We start from the raw sequence: 21,002 nt of genomic DNA on the forward strand, positions 1-21,002 counted from the left end.
CAGCTCTGGTGATGGTGGAGAGTGAGTCAGAGGGGTGAGAGCAGCAGTGGGGCGAGCACTCAGGAAGCTGTTGTGGTCCCTGTCATGAAACACCGGTGACCAGAACCAAGGTGGAAGCAGTGGGAAGGCAAGTGGATGGACGGTGGGGCTTGAGGCTGTCGGGCCCAGCTTTCAGGAAAGAACCTGCTGCTGTGGGAATCAAATCCCTTAGCTGGCCTCATGTCCCGGCCCAGGGGAGGTCCCTCATCCTCCAGGTCTCCAGAAGGATAACTTTGTCTCCCAGGATCCAGCCCAGGAGCCCTGCTCCTTTTGCTGACAGCCTCAGGCAAGAGAGGTCGGAGATGGTGGTGGGGTACAGGGAAGAGAAGAATTCTGCGGGAACCTCCTCCCCCCTTCTTCTTGGACTCGGCCCCAGGACAGAACAGCACACTGCACCCAGGCTGAAGACCCCACGTTTCAAACCCCATGGCAGTTTCAAAGCACTGCATCTCAGTGCCTTGCCTGGGCCACTCTCTTCTGTATTCAAGAATAGTTAACACACAGGGTTGTATTAGTTTCAGGTGTGCAATATAGCGATTCAACAGTTCTATACATTCCTCAGTGCTCGTCAGAATAAGTGTACTCTTAACCCCTTAATGTGTTTCATTCATCCCCCACCCACCTCCCACAGGCCATTCTCCCTCAGGAGCTAGGGAAAAGGGTTTCTCTCTTAAAGACTCATTCTAGGGCCCTTGGACAGTTGGGGTTTTGTTTGTTTTTTAATGAACATATAATGAGTATTTGTTTCAAGGGTACAGGTCTGTGATTCATCAGTCTCACACGATTCACTACACTCACCATAGCACATACCTTCACCAATGTCCACCCCCCAGCCACCCATCCCTCCCACCTCCCTCCCCTCCAACAACCCTCAGTTTGTTTCCTGAGATTAGGACTCTCTTACGGTTTGTCTCCCTCTCTGGTTTCATCTTGTTTCATTTTTCCCTCCCTTCCCCTATGATCCTCTATCTTGTACTCAAATTCCTCATATCAGTGAGATCACATGATAATTGTCTTTCTCTGACCGACTTATTTCACTCAGTGTAATACCCTCTAGTTCCAGCCACGTCCTTGCAAATGGCAAGATTTCAGGGTTTTTAATGGCTGCATAGTATTCCATCGTGTGTGTGTGTGTGTGTGTGTGTGTGTGTGTGTGTGTGTGTGTGTACACACTACATCTTTATCCATTCATCTGCTGATGGACATCTAGGCTCTCTCCATAGTTGGGCTATTGTGGACATTGCTGCTGTAAACATTCTGATGCACGTGCCCTTTCAGATCACCACATTTGTATGTTTAGGATAAATGCCCAGTAATGCGATTGCTGGGTTGTAAGGTAGCTCTATTCTCAACTTCTTGAGGAACCTCCATACTGTTTTCCAGAGTGGCTGCACCATCTTGCGTTCCCACCAACAGTGTAGGAGGGTGCCCCTTCCTCAGGTGTTGGCGAGGATGTGGACAATCGTTCTGATCAGACATGATTTGTTGTGCTTGAGAATGTGGACATTGGGCCGTCGTAATATTGCTCATCCTACCAACCCGCTGGAATCCCCTTTTCCTGGGTCGTAGTCTCAGCATTGCCGTTATCTCTAAAGGGACAGCATCAGGGACTGCCATACCTTTGCTGCACAAAATGTCTGCAGAAATCCATTTTTTATTAAAAAAAAAAAAAAACCCTTTGAGCAACGAGCTTTCACCTAACTCCACACAGCACATAGGGTTCAGAGAAGCTATGAGACTGGTGTGTTTCTTACTGGCCCAGCGCATGGCAGCCTCTAGGTGCTAAGCACCCAGCAATACCCAGCATCCTTCCCTGCACAAAGAACTGTGGATCCGCAATGTCAATTGCACAAGTTTATAAGAAACCCTATTTAAGAACATCAGTCTGTGACCAAACCCTTGAGTTCTTCAGGCCCTATAGGATTGCTAGAACCAACTGCAAGTTCAGGAAAAACTCACTTGGCATTGTATTTCTTTCCACAGCTGAGCTCTGTCCGGCAGGCCCAGTTAGAGCGGCTGGAGGCGGCAAGACCCCGCAGGCCGGGGAGCAGGGAGCGGGGCCCCGTGCTGAGGATGGCCAGGCAGCAGCCGCCGCCCTGGGTCCACGCAGCTGTCCTGCTCTGCCTCCTCTGCCTCAGTGGGGCCATCGAGATTCCTATGGATCGTGAGTCCCGCTCCATCCTCTCCTTTGATTCTCCTGATTTGGGGCAGAGGGTTGGATGGGAGGGATAGGTCATGGGGGCGTTAAGCCCAGCTTTCAGAAAGGCTGGAGAGAGAGGAAGTGGTAGCTTCTGGAGGCAGAGCTGGGTTTCCCTCCAAAGCATGGAGGCAGGCAGGCTCGTGTTCGGGAATGTGAGATGAATTTTATAGCACAATCTCCAAAAACTGTGTCTGAGCTGATGCTTGGGCTGCCTGGAGCCTGCTAAGTGGGACCAGAGGTAGTGGAGTCTGCAAGTCTGTGTGTCTCTTATGAGTCCTTCCCTCCACTCCCCTCCCACGGCCCTCTGCGGTCCTGACTTTCCCGTCAACAGGGAGTTTCCAAGGACCAAGTGTAGTGAACACTTATCTGCCTTTCTATATCTGAGCTAGACCCTTGGGCTGTCTTGGCAGGTCTAAATCAGGATGGATGGCATGGGGACAGTAGGGAAAGGAATTATTTTGCACAAGACAGGGGCTAGGTGAAACTTTAAACCAGAGCTCTGTTATAATACCGTTGTGGGAAAACCAGGTGCTGATTTCAGCTCTCCCATGGCAAAGTTGGGAAGTAAAACCCGTGTCATTCTGTGTCCCAGGGTGGGGGCATTATTTGGCCACCAGAATCATCAGACAATGGGTTCGGGATGGTGCTCGAATAGCCCCGTCTCTAGCTGCTGTGTTTGTTGTTACACTCAGAAGGGGCCCGGGGACTGGCAGCCCCGGTCCTTGGCCCCGCTTTTAGATGTGTACTACCTTTGCCGTAATTCCGGCTCTTCCATCAGAATGTCTTGGCATTCCAGTGCTCTGATGTGGGCACACCACCTCTGTTGCCTGTTCCCTGCTTCCAGAAATAAATGGGGCCCACATGATGCCAGCCCTGACTTGGGCTCTGTCCAGGTGACAGATGTCTGGGGAGGGTAGGGAGAGCAATGCAGCCTCCAAGGAGTGCCCACTGAGCTCTCCAAAGCCAGACCCTGGGGCCTGGACTTAGCACAGCTTGGAGAAGAATTGCACTTACTTTAGCCCCCTCCCACCCAAACTTACTGATAAGAGCCGCTAGAGGAGTGGGCACTTCCGGGTAAGAGAAGACCAACAGAAACTGTAAGTTGGACCCAGAACCAAGATGGGCAAGGCCCCTGCTGCTCTCTCAATAGCCCCAAGTGTGTGTGTATGTGTGTGTGTGTGTGTGTGTGTGTGTGTATGCATGTTTATGTGTGTGTGTGTGTATTCAGTGTGAGGGGGAGGGTGTCGTGAAAAGAACGGTTCCCATGGAGACCATCTGCCCTGCTAACTCAAGGAAGAGTGTCTCATTAACAATCCCAGGCAGGCAATCTAATAAGGAGAACGATAAGGCCATGTCCCTGGAGAGGAGAGGGGTGCTGAGGAAATTGGGTTATCAAGGAGGTGCTGAAGGCTCATTTCTCTTCTGCTGCTTCTCCTCATTCATTCACCTGCCACTGTGACCCCTGGGGCTAGTGGGTGAGGAGTTCCTCCAAGATGAACTTACAAAGAGACAGCTTTGACATCTGTGTTAGGAATCTGGATTTCTAAAGCTCTGCTCGAGCTGTGGGCAGGTGACCCAGCTACAAGTGTCTCCAAGGGACCCCATGGGGGGCAGAGACCCCCCTCGTGCCATCTCCCCATCTCCTCAGTGTCTGTGAGGAGGGAGGGCCCGGGGAGTTCTGGAATTATCTTCTGGGAAATGGAGACCCTTCCTTGCTCTGGGTCACACAACAAAGGGGTACTAGATACATGAATACAACCCAGGTCTTTTGGCATCCCACCTGGTTGGCACTCGACACGCCTCACCCTGACCTCTGGTAATCCCACCTTCTTTTAGTTCTTGGAGCTCACCAGAGTAGCAGCTGCCGTGCACCCGCCCGAGAGCTAAGGGCTTCTACAAGTGCATCTCCTATGACTCTCACAGCGAGTCCTTTGCTGACATTAGGAAGCTGGGGTGCCATTCTCTCCAGCCCCTAAGTGGCAGGCCCAGCGCATGACCACAGCCCCTATCTGAATGAAGAGGGGAAGCCTTTTGTGACACGATGTCTGGTCCCCAGGAGTGTCACAGCAGGAAACCCATGAGGCCTTCCCAGAGCAAGTCTATCTTGCAGGCACGGTGTCCGTAACAACTTCTCCAGAACAGGTCTGCCAAAGCCTAAGGCAAGATGAGAGAAGGCCAGCCCTTCAGAGGAGACCCAGTGGCCCCGGGAAGAGGTCCTTTTCAGCCAGCTTTTCCCCTCCTGCTGGGTCAAGCATGACAGGCACCCCCCCACACACACACCAAGTTATCTGAGCCCATCCTTCCCTCTTACCCTGTGCTGAGGCCCCAGGGGCTGGGTGGGGAAAGATCACACATTCGTTTTCCTCCCCGTCCCCGACCACCTCCCAGGGTTACTCAGGTCTTCACTGATATACAGCCTCTGTAAGTTGAAGGTGTACAGCCTGATGATTTGCTACACGTATATTATGAAATGACTGCCACGTGGGTTAATTTACCCCCCATCCCCTCGCACAAGTACCTTGTGTGTGTGTAGCCATAACTCGGAAGATTGACTCTTGAAACAACACTCGTGTGTGATACAGTCTGCTAATTATAGTTGCATGTGCATTTGGCCCCCAGAACATTTCCATCTCATAGCTGGACATTTGGACCCCTCACTGGCATCTCCCCGGCCCCTGACAACCATTCCACTCCATTTCTTTGAGTTTGACTTCTTTAGATTCTACATGGAGTGAGAACATACCAGAGCTTTCTCTGACTTAATTTCACTTAGCATAAGGTCCTCAAGGCCTATCCATGTTGTCACAAAAGGCCACAGAGAGACCTACATGCTATGTTCCCTGAAGGGTTATCCGTGCTCGCCCAGGTGTGGGGCACGTGAAGATCAGGCGGTTGTAATTTCTCTGCGTGTTGCCTGGGAGTGGCTGAGGGGGCTCAGGCCGGAGGCTGCCATTCCGCCCACCTGCCCCTTTCAAGAGACCATATTTGTGCCTTGAGGACCAGGGCATTGGTTCTGCTCTGGGGAGTTGGGGCCCAGCAGGCTTCCTGGAACAGCCCTGGGCTGCGACACAATCCCTCATTGAAACACTGGCCTCCAGCCCCTGCCGTTCTGCCAACAGAGTCACACGCACCCGCCTCCCCCCCCCTCACCCGCCTCAAGGAGAACAACGTGACCTTTGAAGAAAGCAAAGGGTCGCCTCATCAACAAGAGTGGGTTTGCCAAAAAGTGAGTCTGCTGGCAGCTTGCCCCTCCATCCCTCTCCCCACGTTGAGGGACTTGGCATTTTTCTCCTTGGAACCCATAGAGGAGACAGTGGGGTGGGAGACATTTCGTCCTCACTGTCATCCCAAAGACTGCTGCAGGATGACCTCAACACACGCACACACACACGCACATTCACACACTCTCTATCCTCCAGGGACAGGTGCCAGGGGCTGGTGCCAGGGAGAGAGAAGAAGTGCGGGGATAAAGAAACCTTGCAGACTGGGCAGGCCTCTGCCTTACACCCTACAGAGCTCATTGGAAGATTTTTCCCTCCCCCTTGGAAGTCAAAAGAGCAGACCCATTTTCCACTTGACATGACCACTTTGTAGGTGGAGAGAAGGGCGGGTGGCATGACATGGAATTTGGGGGGTGTCGCAGGACTAGGTAGGTTGCCCTTATCCCCAGGTGGGCAGGCCTCACTGTCATCTCCCTGTGCTGGCTTGTCTTCTGGGTTGGTTTTGTCTCTGTAATAAATTCCTTGGTGACACAATGGTGGTTCCAGATGTCATGACCTCTTTAGGGAAGTAGACTCTCAAGAGGCCCCCGGCCTGGTTTCATTGTGGGGCTGGGGACAGCATCCATCCAGCTCCGGGAGTCCTCACTCCCCCATGGTCTCCCCCTTATTTACCTTATTCACGTCCGGAATGTTAAGGAGAGTGTGCTGGGCACCCACCTAGCCAACTGACCTCTCTGGCCAAGGATAGATTTGTAAGAAGAGCTCTGGACCAGACTAAGGTGGGCTGGTTCTCATTCCATTTCTGCAGGAAATGTCCTATTGACCTTTAACTGAGTGACTTCCCATCCGAGAATCTGAGATTCCCTGGATAATATCTAGGGCTCTTTCCATTGAGCCAGCCCTTGATTTTATAAAAGAGAGGCTTGAGGGTCATGTGGGCAAAGCAGAGCATTTGCCAGGGTCAAGACAGAGCCCCCCACTGTGTGTGGGGACCCAAGAGCCATCCGCTGTGTCTTCAGATGAAGAAACCGCAGGCCTGGGCTAGTGGTCCCAGGCAGTAGGTCAAGTGTCAGCCCTGCTTCTCCTAAAAATGGCCCCTTCTCCCCACCTGTCCTCCATGCTCCAATACACTAGCTTTCCAGAATTAGCCATTCTTGGGCTACTGGTAGGAAAACCTTATAAGGGTGAGGATGCCACTGTGGGGAACTCCAGGGAGCATGTGTTCAGAAACCCCAGATTTCCCCTTTACCCCGGGACTTTTCATTTCTTTTCATTTCCTGCCAAGGCTGCACCCAGGCAAATGGTACAGATAAAATTACTTTTCAGTGCCCCAGCAGACCACGCAACCCTGGCCCACTTGAAAGGATTATTCTGGACCTTTTAGTGCGTCTTACTCAAGACTTTCACTTACCGACAGTGCACATAGCAGGGGACCCCTTCCTGCCACACTCTGCCTCTCCTCCCTGATGTCTGTCTTCTCCCTCGGGACCCTTCTGACACCTCTTGGTCCTGCCTTAACTCTGCCTTCTCCACACCGCCCCTCTCTGGGCCCCTAACACTTCTCTTCCACATCTCACTGTGGCTGAGTCAGGAAGCTTCGAGGTCACCTGGGCTCACCCACAGCCTCCGCTTTCCCCTGGAAAAGTCTGCCCGCGACACCAGCACGTCCCAGACCTCAGCACTGGCGTGGAAGAAGCTTTGCATATGACTTCATGCTAGAGCCATTAAGAAAAGGCCTCTTACAAAGTGACAGAAACACAGTCTCTTTTCTGCACATTTTAAACCGAGGCCTTCTCCCCCAGAAAGTTACTATCAAAAGTCTTGCTGTTGGGGGTGCTTGGGTGGCTCAGTGGGTTAAGCCTCTGCCTTCGGCTCAGGTCATGATCTCAGGGTCCTGGGATCGAGTTCCACATCGGGCTCTCTGCTCAGTGGGAAGCCTGCTTCCCTTCCTCTGTCTGTGCCTGCCTCTCTGCCTATTTGTGATCTCTCTCTCTCTGTCAAATAAATAAATAAAATCTTTAAAAAAAAAAAGTCTTACTGTTGGAAGCATGGTGCCCTGACCCCCAGCATTGGCATCACCTGGTTGCTGGTCAGAAACACAGTGTCTGCTCAGTCGGAACCTGCATTCTATCCAGACCCGCCCCCCAGGTGGTTCACGTACCTGGCAGAGTCTGAGAAGCCCGACCTCAAATATGCACTGACTTGTACACAGGCCCATGCATGCCACAGGTGAGGGCTGGGCGAGACTTGTGCTACCTACCTCCTGATCCCTTCCGTAAAAAGTGCCGGAAGGAGTGGCAGGCTCCACTTCATCCCTGCACTCGTTTGGAAGAGGGATTTCCGTATGACCGTGTACTTCTGCCGTGAGCAGAGCCACAGCGATTCATCGGTCCCTAGAATTTTCCAAAGCGTAGGCAAGGAGGTGCTTTCGTGTGTGACAGAGAGGAAGGTGCGGTGGGAGGAGGGAGGCCTGTGGACCACGCGGGGCCTTTGGGGCTTTGCTCTGGAGCCCTGGTTCCAATCTGCTGCCACCCGGGCTTCTCATCCCCGCCCCGCTGGCCCGGGAGCCCCCTTCCCTCAGCGGCGTCTAGAGCCCGGCCTCTTTCAAGCAGTAGGCATTTGCGATAACCTATAACCGATGTCTTCTTTTCTCCCCTCGCAATGCTAACCCACCGGAACTAACAGCAAGCATTCAGAATGAGCGTAAGTCCCCGCGCGCCTCTCTGCACTCGTGCCTCTGGGAGGTAGGAGGGCAGCAAGGAGGGGCGGGAGAAGGCCAAGTGAGGAGATACAGGGGATTAACCACCTTTCCACCCTGCCTTTGGGGACTTCTTGACACCAGAGCCCCTACAGTGCGGGCCCGGGAAGGGGAGCAGCCAGCCGGAGCCCCCCATTGCTGGGAATGGCAGAGGAGCAGGCGGATAAGAAGGGCCGCTGCTCCCCCTGCCCCGGTGGCCGCACAGGAGCTCCACGGAGAACACTGGAGGCGGGGCCGAGAGTGAGACGCGCTGGCTCTTTGGCGGGCAGACAAGTCCCTGGGAACTGGGCCTGGGAGCTCCAGCCTCCCCACGCTTTGGCCATCTGTGGACCCTCCAGGGCTCAGAACCATCCCGGCCACCGGGCTCTGGAACGCTGGCTGCTTTGTGGTCTTAATTCATTCAGTAAATGTATTTCAAGAAGTCTCATGCACTAAGCGTTGCACCAAGTGTTGGAACACAAGAGTGGGTAAAACAGAACTTTCTCATAGAGATTCCATGAGATCTGAAAGAGATTCTTCTTAGGCTCAGTCCTTGACATAACCCCTTTTCCCCTGGCCCCGTTTAAGGAGCTGGGCCCCTGGCACAGTGTACTGCCGCCCCCACCCCGGCTTGCCGGCTTGTGCTGTGGCTCCGGAAGCCCTTCGGTTCAGCCGCTCCCCAAGCCAGGCCCCCGAAGCCCTGAGCGCCCCTGTTTGTGCTGTTGCAGTATCCCAGCCCCCAACCATCACCAAGCAGTCTGTGAAGGACCACATCGTGGATCCCCGCGACAACATCCTGATCGAGTGTGAAGCCAAGGGGAACCCTGCCCCCAGGTGAGCGCACTGGCAGGTAAATCCACGCCCCCCCCAAGAGGTATTGAAACCACACCCTGGCCCTGAGCATAGCTGAAGCAGTGGATAAATTAAAATTACCCAGAAGACCTCTCTTGGATACCTACCTGATGGAAAGTACAATTCAGAGAACTAAGAAATGTAGCTGATGAGGAGGCTGGGATCCAGAAATCCTCAGTGGCTTAAAGTCACACCCGGAAGTCAGGACGAGATACTAAGTTTTCTGACTGTCGGTGTCACACATTCCTTCCACTGCCTTACCTCCCCACCTTTCCCCCACCCAGTGCACCACTACCCTGCGTAGCTTATAGGAAGTTCCTCCTGCTCTTTAACCAGAGTCTTTCATGCTGAGCCCATCTCGGCTTGTGAGCACATCAGCATTAAATAAGGCGTCAGCAGACCATAGCTGAAGGCCTGTGGGTGTGCGGACCAAGTTAAATGATGCTCCTCCCACCATCTCCTTAGAGCCCCTCTCCCTCCTTCAGAGAGGAACCCATGTCCTCAGGAAGAGGAAGTGAAATGGAAGCACAGAGGGATTACATGCCTTTGCCAAGGTCGCCCAGCTTGAAATGGGGCGGAGCCTGGAGTTAAACCCAAGCCTCTGATAGCACCCCACCCGTCCCCTCCCCCACCCCAGACCAGGTGTGTTTCTACCAAACAGAAGACACGGGAGATCGAGAGCTGTTCTGCTATTTGTCCCCCTCCTTCAAAGGAGCAGCAGCCACAGGCTGCACCGTGCAAGCCAGACATGACCGGACTCTGTGCTGGGCGTCTGTCTGGAGAAATGAGGCAGGGCGGAACTTCGGGTGTATGGCAGCCTCCTTCTGCCTTCCCCCTAGCCCCCCCCACCCCCCCCACCCCCAGTTTGCGTGAGCCCGAGAACAAGGAGCACCGCTCTCATCCAGGCTGGAAGCAGCAGGGTCACCCGGAAGGGTCAGGCGGGGCACAGATGGCCTTCTGAAGTTTGGTCTGTCCACCATGGTTCCTTTGCAGGGACAACCATTATGACAAGGAGCAGCCCCTATTGCCCCTGCTTCTTTTATGTCCTGAGCGGCTGCAGACGTAGCCCCCACCCCCAGAAGCAAAGGGAGATTCTAGTCTCTTTTCCCCTGGGGTCTTTTGAAGGCTGCCCGTTCTTTCAAACTCCCCTCCTGGGCTATAATGTGTGGCCCCTGCTTTATACTCTGTACCCACTGAGCAGGGCACGGATAATCTGAGCCATTGCCCTTTGGCTTTTTTTTTTTTTTTTTTTTTAAGATTTTTATTTACTTATGACGGAGAGAGATAGCAAGAGAGGGAACACAAGCAGGGAGAGCTGGAGAGGGAGAAGCAGGCTTCCCACTGAGCAGGGAGCCCGAAGCGGGGCTTGATCCCAGGACCCCAGGATCATGACCTGAGCCAAAGGCAGACACTTCGTGACTGAGCCCCCCAGGCACCCCACCTTTTGGCTTTAGAGTTGGTTCTCAAACAGAGAGACAGGAGGAGCAGAACTAGTTCCCTGATGGGTTTGTCTCGAGTGAAATAGGAATTTGGGCTTGCCTTTGTAGTCAGAGGCTGGGACGCCCTAGGGTAGAAGCTGCAGCTGACTCGATTTTAAAGCAATCCGAGTCCCCACCGGCTGCTGCAGAGGACAGAATCTCCCAGTGGCTGCTTGGGTTGTGTCACTTACAGCCATGACTCTCAGCCTTGGTTGGCTAAAAGTACTAATGTGAGGAGCCTGCCCCCCTCCAGCTTCACCTATGGCTCTGGCCTGGGACTCTGCATTTTATCCGACTTCCCAGCCAGTTCTGCCACCTAGCCAGGGGGACATGGAGGTGTGGTTATAGGACTTGGCCAGGGACCAGGGCCCTGAGGTTCTCGCCTGGACCCCGGAGTCCACTGTGTTCCTCCTTGTTGCCTCTACTTCTGCCCCCACCCCATACTGCCCACAGCTTCCACTGGACTCGAAACAGCAGGTACTTCAACATCGCCAAGGACCCTCGAGTGTCAATGAGGAGGCGGTCTGGGACCCTGGTGATCGACTTCCGCAGTGGGGGCCGGCCCGAGGAATATGAGGGGGAATACCAGTGCTTCGCCCGCAACAAATATGGCACGGCCCTGTCCAACAGGATCCGCCTGCAGGTGTCCAGTGAGTAGCTAGCGCACTTGCTAGCGTGCCTTGCTCCTCGGCGCATGGACGGGGGGGGGGGCGGGGGGGTGGGCATGGAGGGTCATTCCGGAAGGGCCATCCCTGCCCTTGGCCGATGGGTGCCTTGGTGCTCTGCTCATCCTGCCTCCTGTTCTGCCTCCGAGCAGGAGCATACCTTGCCCTCCTCAAAATATTGCTTGGAAACGAGGCTTCCGAGCCAGAATCTTGAACAACTTCACGAGCATTCTGGGCCCGGGAGGAGAGGAAGGAGAGGAGCCTTTGGAGAAGTGTATCTATTTAGACTGAAGTCCTCTCTTCTCTTGCTGCACCTGGCCTAGACTCACGGGCCCTCTCCTGTTCTCCCGTTTGCCCTTCTGCTTTTCCTCCTTGTACGCCTGCCCCTAGCCGAGCTCCTTGTCCTGGCTCCCGCCATAACCCTCACTTCATGCTCCTTTGTCTGAATCCCCCCAGAGTCTCCCCTGTGGCCCAAGGAAAACCTAGACCCTGTCGTGGTTCAAGAAGGCGCTCCCTTGACGCTCCAGTGCAACCCCCCGCCCGGACTTCCGTCCCCAGTCATCTTCTGGATGAGCAGCTGTAAGTTTTGGAGGCCTGCCATTTGATTTCCACTTTTATCTTAGGGAGTGGGGTGGGTGTCTTACATGGGAGGGGCTTGCCCAAGGTTGGGAGACCTTGACTTATGAGAAGCAGGTGTAAAGGGACCACATGGCAGAAAACACATCAAGAGGCTGTTCAGGCCCATTTCTTAGCCCAGATACTATCGGCTGTGTGATCTTGAGCAAGTTGCTTAACAACCCTGGGCCTCAGTTTGCTCTTCTGGGGAAAAAAAAATAGGGCTAGAACCTGTACTTATGTGGTCTATCATTTTAAGGATAAATGAGTTAATACATCCAAAGAACTTATAACACAACCAGACACACACTAAGTGCTGAGTAGTATTTGTGAAGATGAAGGAGAACAAGAACAAAGGAAAGAGGAGGAAGAGGAGAAACTGTCAATAAGCCAACTCAGGCGGGTTGGCCCCAAGCCTCCTTTCAGTCTTTAGTCAGTCTGGATTTACTGAGGACAGGGAGGCCACAGGAATGAAACCTTTGATAAAGGAGTGACAGGGAGACAGGACATTTGTAGCAGGGGCAGTGTATCATCCCTGAGAGCTTGTCCCATTTCATTTTGCACTGAGATTCATTTAACCACTGTGGACCTCAGTTTCTTCCCATGCTTTGAATCACAGTAAGTAGGGGCATGCTATAAAGGTGTTTAGAGCATTGCTGGCTATCTGTCTTCCTGGCTTCCCCTCCCCATCCTCCATACCTGCCCACCCACCCACCCCCAATGCCTTCTATCCATCCATCCATTGGTCAGTCTATAGATCTGCCTGCCTGCTTAGCATCCATCATCCATCCATCCATCCCCAAGTTTTTATCAGCTTGCTTCTGGAAAAAGCAGGGTAGTGAGCTGTTTGGCAGAGAGAGTATGGCTTCGTGCTCACCCGTTGTCTCACTCTGTGTCATCTCAGTGCATGTGCGTGGGGAACGCTGCCTGGCCACAGGCTGGAGGGCCGGTTGGTTTGCTAACTGGTTCAGAGTCTCTCGTTCCCTGCATCACACCTGTCACCAGCTTATGTCCATAAGTAGATCCTGAGTGGATCTCATGACCCTCATCTTTCCATCATCACTGGCATCTGCCCAATGCAGGCCACCATCAGCTTTTCCCTGGGTGCCAGTAACCAGGGACTATAACTGGCCTCCCTGGTCTTTCTAAAAACATAAATCTGATCGTTTCATTCATATGCTCCCGCCCCTTACTGGCTCCTCCATCACCTCGGACCAAGTCCAAACTTATTTCCCTTCCTGATCTAGTTCCCTCTGCTTCTCGAACCTTTCTCCTACCCCCTTTCCTGGCTGTGTGCTCTTAATTTTTAGCACGCACTGTTCTTACTGCTTGGAAACCTCTTTGGGCCCCTGTCTCTTCTGCCCGGTGTCACGGAGCCTCCAAGGTGGAGCTCAGGGCCCCCTGGCAGGGACTCGGGGCTCCTCCGCTCAGCCCATCCCCTTTCTTATCCGGGCTCCCCACTCGCCACACTGCACAGCAGTGATTTCTTTATCTCCTCCCTCTTCTAGGCTGCAGGCTCCCTGAGGGCAGGAGCTATCTACCTAAAGTCTCTTTCACCAATCATGGGTACAGTGCCTGGCACACAGTAGGCCTGCAGTCAATTTTGGATAATAAGTCATTTAAAGAACTGACCATCCCATTGTTGGAAAGTTGGCATCATTAACCTTGCGCTTTCAGAAATGATGACTTACGTGATCCCAGGGTCCTGGGATCGAGCCCCACATCGGGCTCTCTGCTTGGCGGGGAGCCTGCTTCCACCTCTCTCTCTGCCTACTTGTGATCTCTGCCTGTCAAATAAATAATAAATAAAATCTTTTTTAAAAAGAAAGAAAAGAAATGATGACTTAATAAAAGGTCGTGGGAGGCTGAGAAGGCATTAGCTGTGAATCGTCAGCCTGACAAATAAGCTTTCACAAACTGAGTAACCGGCAGACCCAGTCATTTGAATTGACACCTATTGGTTCAACAGTCATGGACAATGTAGTCCACTTCCTCAGCCACTCCTGTGACATCATTGATTCTAAAAAGCACCATTTTCATCTTTTAACATCTCCAAAATTAGAAAGCATCCTAGAATCATTGATTAGTAGTAGGTATCTTGCAATTGTAATTGGCAGTGATTTTCTCTTTCCTGGTGGGAGTGAGAGCTTTAAAAAAAAGAAAACAAGTGAACTTGACTCCTGATTTGGGAAGCACCTAAAAGATAGTGTTTCCTCCCTCTGGTTCGGGGCCAGTCAGAGCTTTTGCGGCGTGGACGGGAGCTAGAAAAGTCTGGTCACGGACCATGAGTGTGGCAGGCAGATGTCTTCCCTCACTGCTTTCACAACCCAGGAGGTGTGAAATCCACTGCTTTCTTATCTGTGAACTGGAAAGAAGCCCCCCTCAGAGTTGAGAGGACGAGAGGGAATCACGAACTCCCAGCACCACCCGACACTCTGTCGGCGCTCCATCGCCAGACCAATCACGATGGTCACTCCTGTTACCATGACCTCTCACCTCTGTCCGTACGTCTGCTCCCTTCCAGCCATGGAGCCCATCACCCAAGACAAGCGTGTCTCCCAGGGCCACAACGGCGACCTGTATTTCTCTAACGTGATGCTCCAGGACATGCAGACGGACTACAGCTGCAATGCACGTTTCCACTTCACCCACACCATCCAGCAGAAGAACGCCTTCACCCTCAAGGTCCTCACCAGTAAGTGCAGGTCCCTGCCCGGGGCTGGGAGCCGGGGCGGAAGCCCTCGGACCCCGAGGAGCCCCGGGTACCTGGGTCTGGGGGCAGCCTTGTCCCCAAGGCTGACCCAGAAACCCCTCCAGCATGGGGTGCCTGAGCTGTTTCCGTGACTCTGAAACCAACTTGCTTGATTCTGAAGCCTTGAGTTAAACTTGGTCCTGCTCTGAGTCAGTGCTTCTCAAGCTGCAGGCTCAGTCCAAATCACCAGGCCAACGGGGCAGCCATCCCCGGCCCGGCCCGAGCCTGCCTCCACAGTCCCGGCTTCCGTGTCCTCCATTAGCTCTCCAGGTGCTCGGGACCCACAGCAGCATCCAAGGAGCCCTGCTTTCAGTGGCCACCCAACATCTCTCCCATGCCCTCAGTTTGAGGATTTCTTTTCTAGCTAGTCCCCGTTTGGTGGTCTGTACTTCTAGAAACAGAGCCACAATACAGAATTTCCGCATTGGCTGGGACCCCAGCATGAAATGTGTTCGATGCCGGACCCCATGGGACGACTCCATTTGCAAGCTGCAGCTTAATGTTCTAGTTTTACTTGTTTTCATTTTTATTTCTGGATTCTGTTTGGCTGGTACCGAAGCGGGTCAGCCCTGCCTGACCCAGGATAGCGTGGGGTCGGTGGCCCTCGGCAGAGGAGAGAACCGAGTAGTCAGCTCCCAGACACGCATCTTGCCAGGGACCCACCGGCCTGGCTCTCCGACTGCCCGTCCTCCGCCTGCCAGGACGTTGCATTCCAAGTGGCTGTGTTCGTTTGCACCGCGGATGTGTAACAGGCCTTCTCTTGAGGAGCCCTCTCACCCCCCAAAGACCTTGGTCTGTGTGACTCAGCTGTGGAGGCTATTTTCCATACTGGGGACAGTGGTACTTGTGGGGGAAGCCAAGCAAAGGGCACCATGTGGGCGCTGACAGCTGCCCCAGGTCGCAGAAGAGAACCAGAACCTCAGGTTCTTCGCGCCCACACGCCTCTCGGGGAAAGGTGGGGAGAGTCTAGGGGACCTTGCTCCTTGCTCAGGACAGCCGGGGGCCTGGTCTTCTTTCCTCAGCTGCCCCCGCCAGTAATGGAAGCAGGTGCCTAGAACCCCAGCTCCACACCCTGTCTCTACCCGGCACGGAGGTGGGCCCCCAAGAAGCGGCTTCCTTCTTGTTCCCCTTATTCTGCACGGGAGTTATTTCTCTCCTTCTCATTGTCTTCTCTTTGTTTTCTCACTTCCTTCCTCTCTGTCTCCCTCCTGCCTTCTTCCTTTCTTCTTTCCACCTCTCGTTTTCTCCCTCTCAGAACCCCGTCTACCCCCTCTCACACCCCCACTCCTGCAGCTCCCCACACACTGTTCTGTGTTGGAGTCGGGCTGCCCACAATTTGCTAACCGACAGGATGGCCGCAAACCTGGGGACGAGCCCCCGCGTGCTCCCAGCAGCAGAGCCCGGCCCAGTCTACTTGGCTGCCCCCTCGCTGGCCCTCTTATTCCAGACCAAGACCTAGAGGGGACCCCTGGGGAAGAAAGTTGGGTTGCCTGAAGCGTCTCAATGCACGTCAGGAGCAATTGCTGGCCAGCTGGCTGGGTCGTGGAGGACAGTGCGGTGCGCCTGGGACCTCTGAGTGGGCTCCGGGGCCAGGACAGGGCTGGCAGCATGGGGAGGGGAAGGCGGCAGGAGCATTGAGCAAGATGCTGGATGCTGGACGGTCCTTAGTGCCGTCCCCTGGCTTCCTCTCTGCCTGCCCAGTGTGAGGCTTATAGTCAGACTCCTTTCTGGGGACTGAGCCAGGTGACCTTCTGCGGTCCTGGGCAGAGGCCCTCAAGGTCACCCAGGATAGAGGCAGGGGGAGTTGAAGGTGGTAAAGAGCCTTCCTCTGTGGAATTAGGCAGTTAGAGATTTTCAGCATTTAGAAGTCGGGTTTTCCAGAAACATCCTTATCTCTACCTGCAGAGGTAAGGGCTGTTTATTTCTGCTTCATTTCTGGGTGCCCTATTCCACTGAAAACTCTTTCCTACAAATGCCAAGACACCCCCCCCACCCCGCCCCAGGTGATGGGAATAGAGCCCTGTCTGCTTCCTGGAGTTCTCCCAGGGGTAGCTTTGGCCGGGAGCAAGTTCTGGGCATCTGAGCCAGCCCAGAATTGCGTACAGTTGCTTAAAATAGCACAGTTGTGCTCTGTCTGCTTTCCCGCCTGGAGAGGACACAGGCTCTTTCTTATACCTTCAGAACCGGGTCTGGGGGTGGGAGGCAGAACAGCCAAGCTTGGCAGGCTTCAATGTCCCTCCTCACCTCGGGTTTCCATCACGGTCTGGCCCTTGGGGGAAGATGCCAGTCTCAGCGTGGCTGATGGTGCCTTACCTACATATAAGGAATGGCAGAGAGGAAGGTATCTAACACAAAACATTGGACGGTCTGAAACCGTTTTTAAAATTTGTTTTGGGTGCAATCGAAGACAGTGGAGGTGATGTGCCTGCCCCGCTTTGCCCGCCCCAGAGCAGGTCTCTTTGGTGACCGTGGTGAGGGAGAAGGGGTCTCCTGAGGCAGACCGTGGAGCACTAACCCTGCTTCCTTCTAATGTCTGCTGTCTAAGTAGCACTCTCAGGAGTCAGAAAATCTCCCTGGATTGCCCAGATGAGCTGCAGAATCTACAGACCGTGAGATCAGTTACAAGCTTGGGTCACTTCTCTGGAAAGAGAGGAGTTCTGTTTCCCTCGGTGGCATGGGAGCTTAGGAGCATGAAGCCAGGGTCTTTTTAGCTGTGTGCCCCTATCCTGCCCCCCAGAGAAGAATGTCCCTTCTTGAGTACATCCTCAGCCCCTCTTCTCTTCTGCCCCCCTGCCTCTCCACGCCACTGCCCCGAACAAACCCAAGCTGATTCCCACACAGGCTCGGTCTTGCAACTCACGCCATCTTAAGGGATGGTTTTGAATAACGCAAGTCTCCCTAGCCGGCTTTAAGCACATTTGGGAAGCCCTGCGATATGGGTCCCAGCAAAGAGGGCGCACAGCCTCGGCAATCAGTTATAAGGGGAGCTGATTTGTCTTCAAATATGCAAATACTCTGGCACAGCGCCTCGCCTCCCTCAGGCACTTGCTTGGACTGGGTCCGGCTTCTCAGGGCCGTCTGCTTGGCTTCCAGTCCACTGTACCGCCCCCCACCCCCTGTGGGTACCGTCAAAACTTGAACCCAGTAGCTGGATAGGGATGACGGTAGAAGAATGAAAAGCTGAGCTTGGCAGGCTTAAGTGCCCTATTCCAAAACTCTTTCACTGAGGATTAAACGCCCAGCAGTCTTAATTACCTGACATTGGGACCAAAGGCACCCGTCTGCTCCCTAAGGAATAACTTCAGCCCAAGCCAGTCTAGGAGCTCCGCATCTCCAGCTTCATCCGTGGTCCCTTCCCATCCAAGTGTAGAATGCTGAGCCCATACACTCTCTCTCTCCCGTCCCAGGCAGGGTCCCCTTCTGTTCTGAAAATCTGACCCACAGTCTGGCCCTGTCTGCCTCCCTAGAACATTCCAGGTCTCCTTGGGAGGAGGGCTTTCTGCCACCAGAGACATCTCAGAGACCAAGGTGGTGCCCAGTGCTCAGGTGGGGAGGGGTGCTTGCTGCTGGTCAGCCCACGATTGCTGGGTGCTGCCAAGGGTCCGTCTGTCCCTGTGTCTCAGCTGCTGAACTGTATCTCTTGGTTTGCCTGCTCTCACTGACCTCCCACCTTTGCACCTTAGCTTCTGCCCAGGGAGGGCTTTGCTCTTTCCCTCAGGGCTCACTCACACTCCTTTCTCTTTAGCTGCCCCAGGAGCTGGCCCGATCCAGAGTCCTGGGAACTGAGGATTCTGATGGGAAGTTGTTCAAAAGACGGCTACGGGATACCATTAATCCTTACCTCATTTGTTTGAAATACAGTAGGATCAAGCCATTACAGGTCAAGCCTAATTTCTTTCATTAAAAAAGAAGATTTTTTTTTTATTATTGCCTTCTTTTGCAGGATTTAACCTTTTCTTCTCTTTTTTGGGGCTGTTTTATGTTGCTTGTTTTTCACCAAGCATATTTCCTTTCCAAATACGCCGTGTCTTTCCTTTGCAAAATCCCCAGTTGTTTTCTGCAGCTTCGTGTTTCTGTTGTTCTCTCCCTGTTTATGCCTCCGTGAGCTCTCCGTGGCCTGTTTGCTCACCCTCTTCTGTTTATTTCAGACAACCCCTATAATGACTCGTCCTTAAGAAACCACCCTGACATGTATAGTGGTGAGTCGCCGCGGTAACCTTGGGAGTAACCTTGCCTGTCCTAACCCCAGTTTGCCTAACTCGACTGATCCCGTGTCATTAACCCATGCTGGGTGGAGGGGCTGACAGTCCGCCATGCCAGGGTGCCAAGGGGCCCCCTTCCGGACACCACTCTCCGGGAGGACAGTGGCCAGTGCGGGAGTCTGAGGTAGCTCACGAGGGGCTGTGGCTTCCGGGAATGCATAAGCCGCCAGGGGCTGAAATCTGGATCAGGTTGGCCGGACCAGGGTAGGACTCCACAAGAGCTTCTTGGAAGGTTCTGTGTTTGGTGGAGAGAGTGTGTCGGAGGAGAGGGGAGTCTGCACAGTGAGGAGGGAACAGGGAATCTGGTGCCTGTTAGCGGTTTAAAGGATGCAGAAAGCTTTGTGATAGAGTGTCTGGATGTGATTTGCCTGCCTTGCAATCTAGCCTTAGTTACTGGGGGCACCATTTCACCCCATGTCTCTTTAAAAATCCCTCTGGGAAAAATGAGCGAGAGTCCAGCTCTGAGTTCTCTCTGAAGGTAAGTATAAAAGGAGGTGGGCCATGCCTGGCCTCTGTTCCCTGGGCTGCTTCTGTTCTCCGGCAGCGTGTGCAAATCCAGGGCCCACCAGTCCGCACACTTGCACGTCCCGGAAGAGTTTCCGTGAGGCGTATTTCTAACTCATCCCACAACTGGTTGCTCAAGCTGATTAGTAGAGTAATTGGCTATTTCCACACCTGAGCCCCCGCCCCCCCCACCAGGGCTCAAGAATGTCTTGTTTTCCTTGCGCAGCCAGAGGGGACGGTCGTTTGCTGGCTTTGGCGAGGCAGCTGGCCCCCTCGTCAGTTATGCCTCGGAAGCTGAGGCTGCAGGTCCCCAGGGCGGTCATTGTGGCCTCCGATGGGTAGGAAGTGTCTGCATTGTGATGTGCTAATATAAACAATGACGGTGGGGGAGGGGAAGAAGGAGGGAGAGCCCCGGAGCTAGGCAAAGGCTCTAACTTGGCATCAAGCAGCTAGAGCCACACTGAGATTCTGCCAAGGAGATTTACTGCCCAAGGAAGCAGGAGATCTTTGTTGGATTCAGGACACTGTTTGTTTTCAAAACAATGGGGCCAACCAGCATTGTGTCTAGAGCCCCAGAGCACTGGTGTGGAATGTGCCTGTCTCTAAACTGGATTTCAGGTGATCTGTTACGGAAGTACTCTTGAAGCTAGAGTATGTCAGAGCCAGAAGGTCCCTTAGATACCATCTGGTCCAAGCACCTCGCTTTGTGTTGGATAAACCGTGCAGGGGAACACTCATGCAGAATTATTTTCTCAGCGGGATAAATGTGAGTGATTCCAGCCACTTAAACTTTGTGGCCAGTGGTAGATGTGATTATGAGTGAATAGGTGGGAGTTCTAAGAGCCATCCAGGGCTAGGACACCCAGCGAAGCTCGTAAGAATGCACATGGAGATCAACCCCTTCTCAATCCAGGGTAGAATGAATGGGGCTGACCCAAGCATGAAGCCAGCTGGAAGGGACATAAAGTCAAAGTGAGACACATGCTGAACAAAGGACAGCTAGGTCTAATGCTTCTAGAAAGAAACACAAAGTGAAAAGGAAGAAAGATAAGGTCCTTCCTGAGTACAGGGCGGGACATAGAGACACAAGACAGTGACAAGTGCCCAGTGCATCTGTCTGCTTAGCTTTGAAACATGGCACATCTCTTAAAGGGGTAGGGCCACCCTACGAACTACATTTTGTTCTAGTGATTTCTACAGTGGTTTGGTATCCTTCGAACCTACGCCAGATGGCCCCCGACCCACTGAGTGGCGAGGGAAGCTGGTCTGAGATGGCAGCTTGCCACGTAGAATTCACCCAGTGAGGAAATAAGGAAGAGAAGAGTGGGCACTCTGAGGTAGACAGCCTCGAATTAAATGCAGGCTCCTGAGTGACTTTGGGTGAGTCATTTAGTGTGTGAAAACCTTAATGTCCTCATCTATACAAAGTGCCTCCCAAGACTGCTGTGAACAGGTATACAACGTGCCTCCCAAGACTGCTGTGAACAGTGACCAGGGTGACGCGTGTCTGGTCACTAGCATGGTGTCAGACACGTCAGTGATGAGTATGTGCCCCCCCAGTATTGGTATTGAAGGATTGAATGTGTTAGTGCTGACTGAGGTCAAGATGGGCACAGAGAAGTTGAAGAGAAGCCAAGGGCAAGAAGCCAATCAGCAAGGAGGATTATGGGAAGAAAG

The 21,002-nt window shown here is 53.4% G+C and overlaps 1 protein-coding gene across 1 annotated transcript in view; it reads left to right on the forward strand.

Annotated features, from left to right (window-relative positions):
* NFASC (neurofascin) overlaps positions 1-21,002 on the forward strand; it is a 179,366-nt gene that overhangs the window by 103,821 nt on the left and 54,543 nt on the right. The window contains 6 exon segments of the mRNA XM_047704991.1: positions 2,023-2,203; positions 8,146-8,163; positions 8,926-9,031; positions 10,981-11,177; positions 11,649-11,771; positions 14,332-14,502. Of these exon segments, the coding sequence (XP_047560947.1) occupies positions 2,023-2,203; positions 8,146-8,163; positions 8,926-9,031; positions 10,981-11,177; positions 11,649-11,771; positions 14,332-14,502 (796 nt within the window).

This window comes from Lutra lutra, chromosome 15, assembly GCF_902655055.1.
Source record: "Lutra lutra chromosome 15, mLutLut1.2, whole genome shotgun sequence".
Taxonomy (NCBI): domain Eukaryota; kingdom Metazoa; phylum Chordata; class Mammalia; order Carnivora; family Mustelidae; genus Lutra; species Lutra lutra.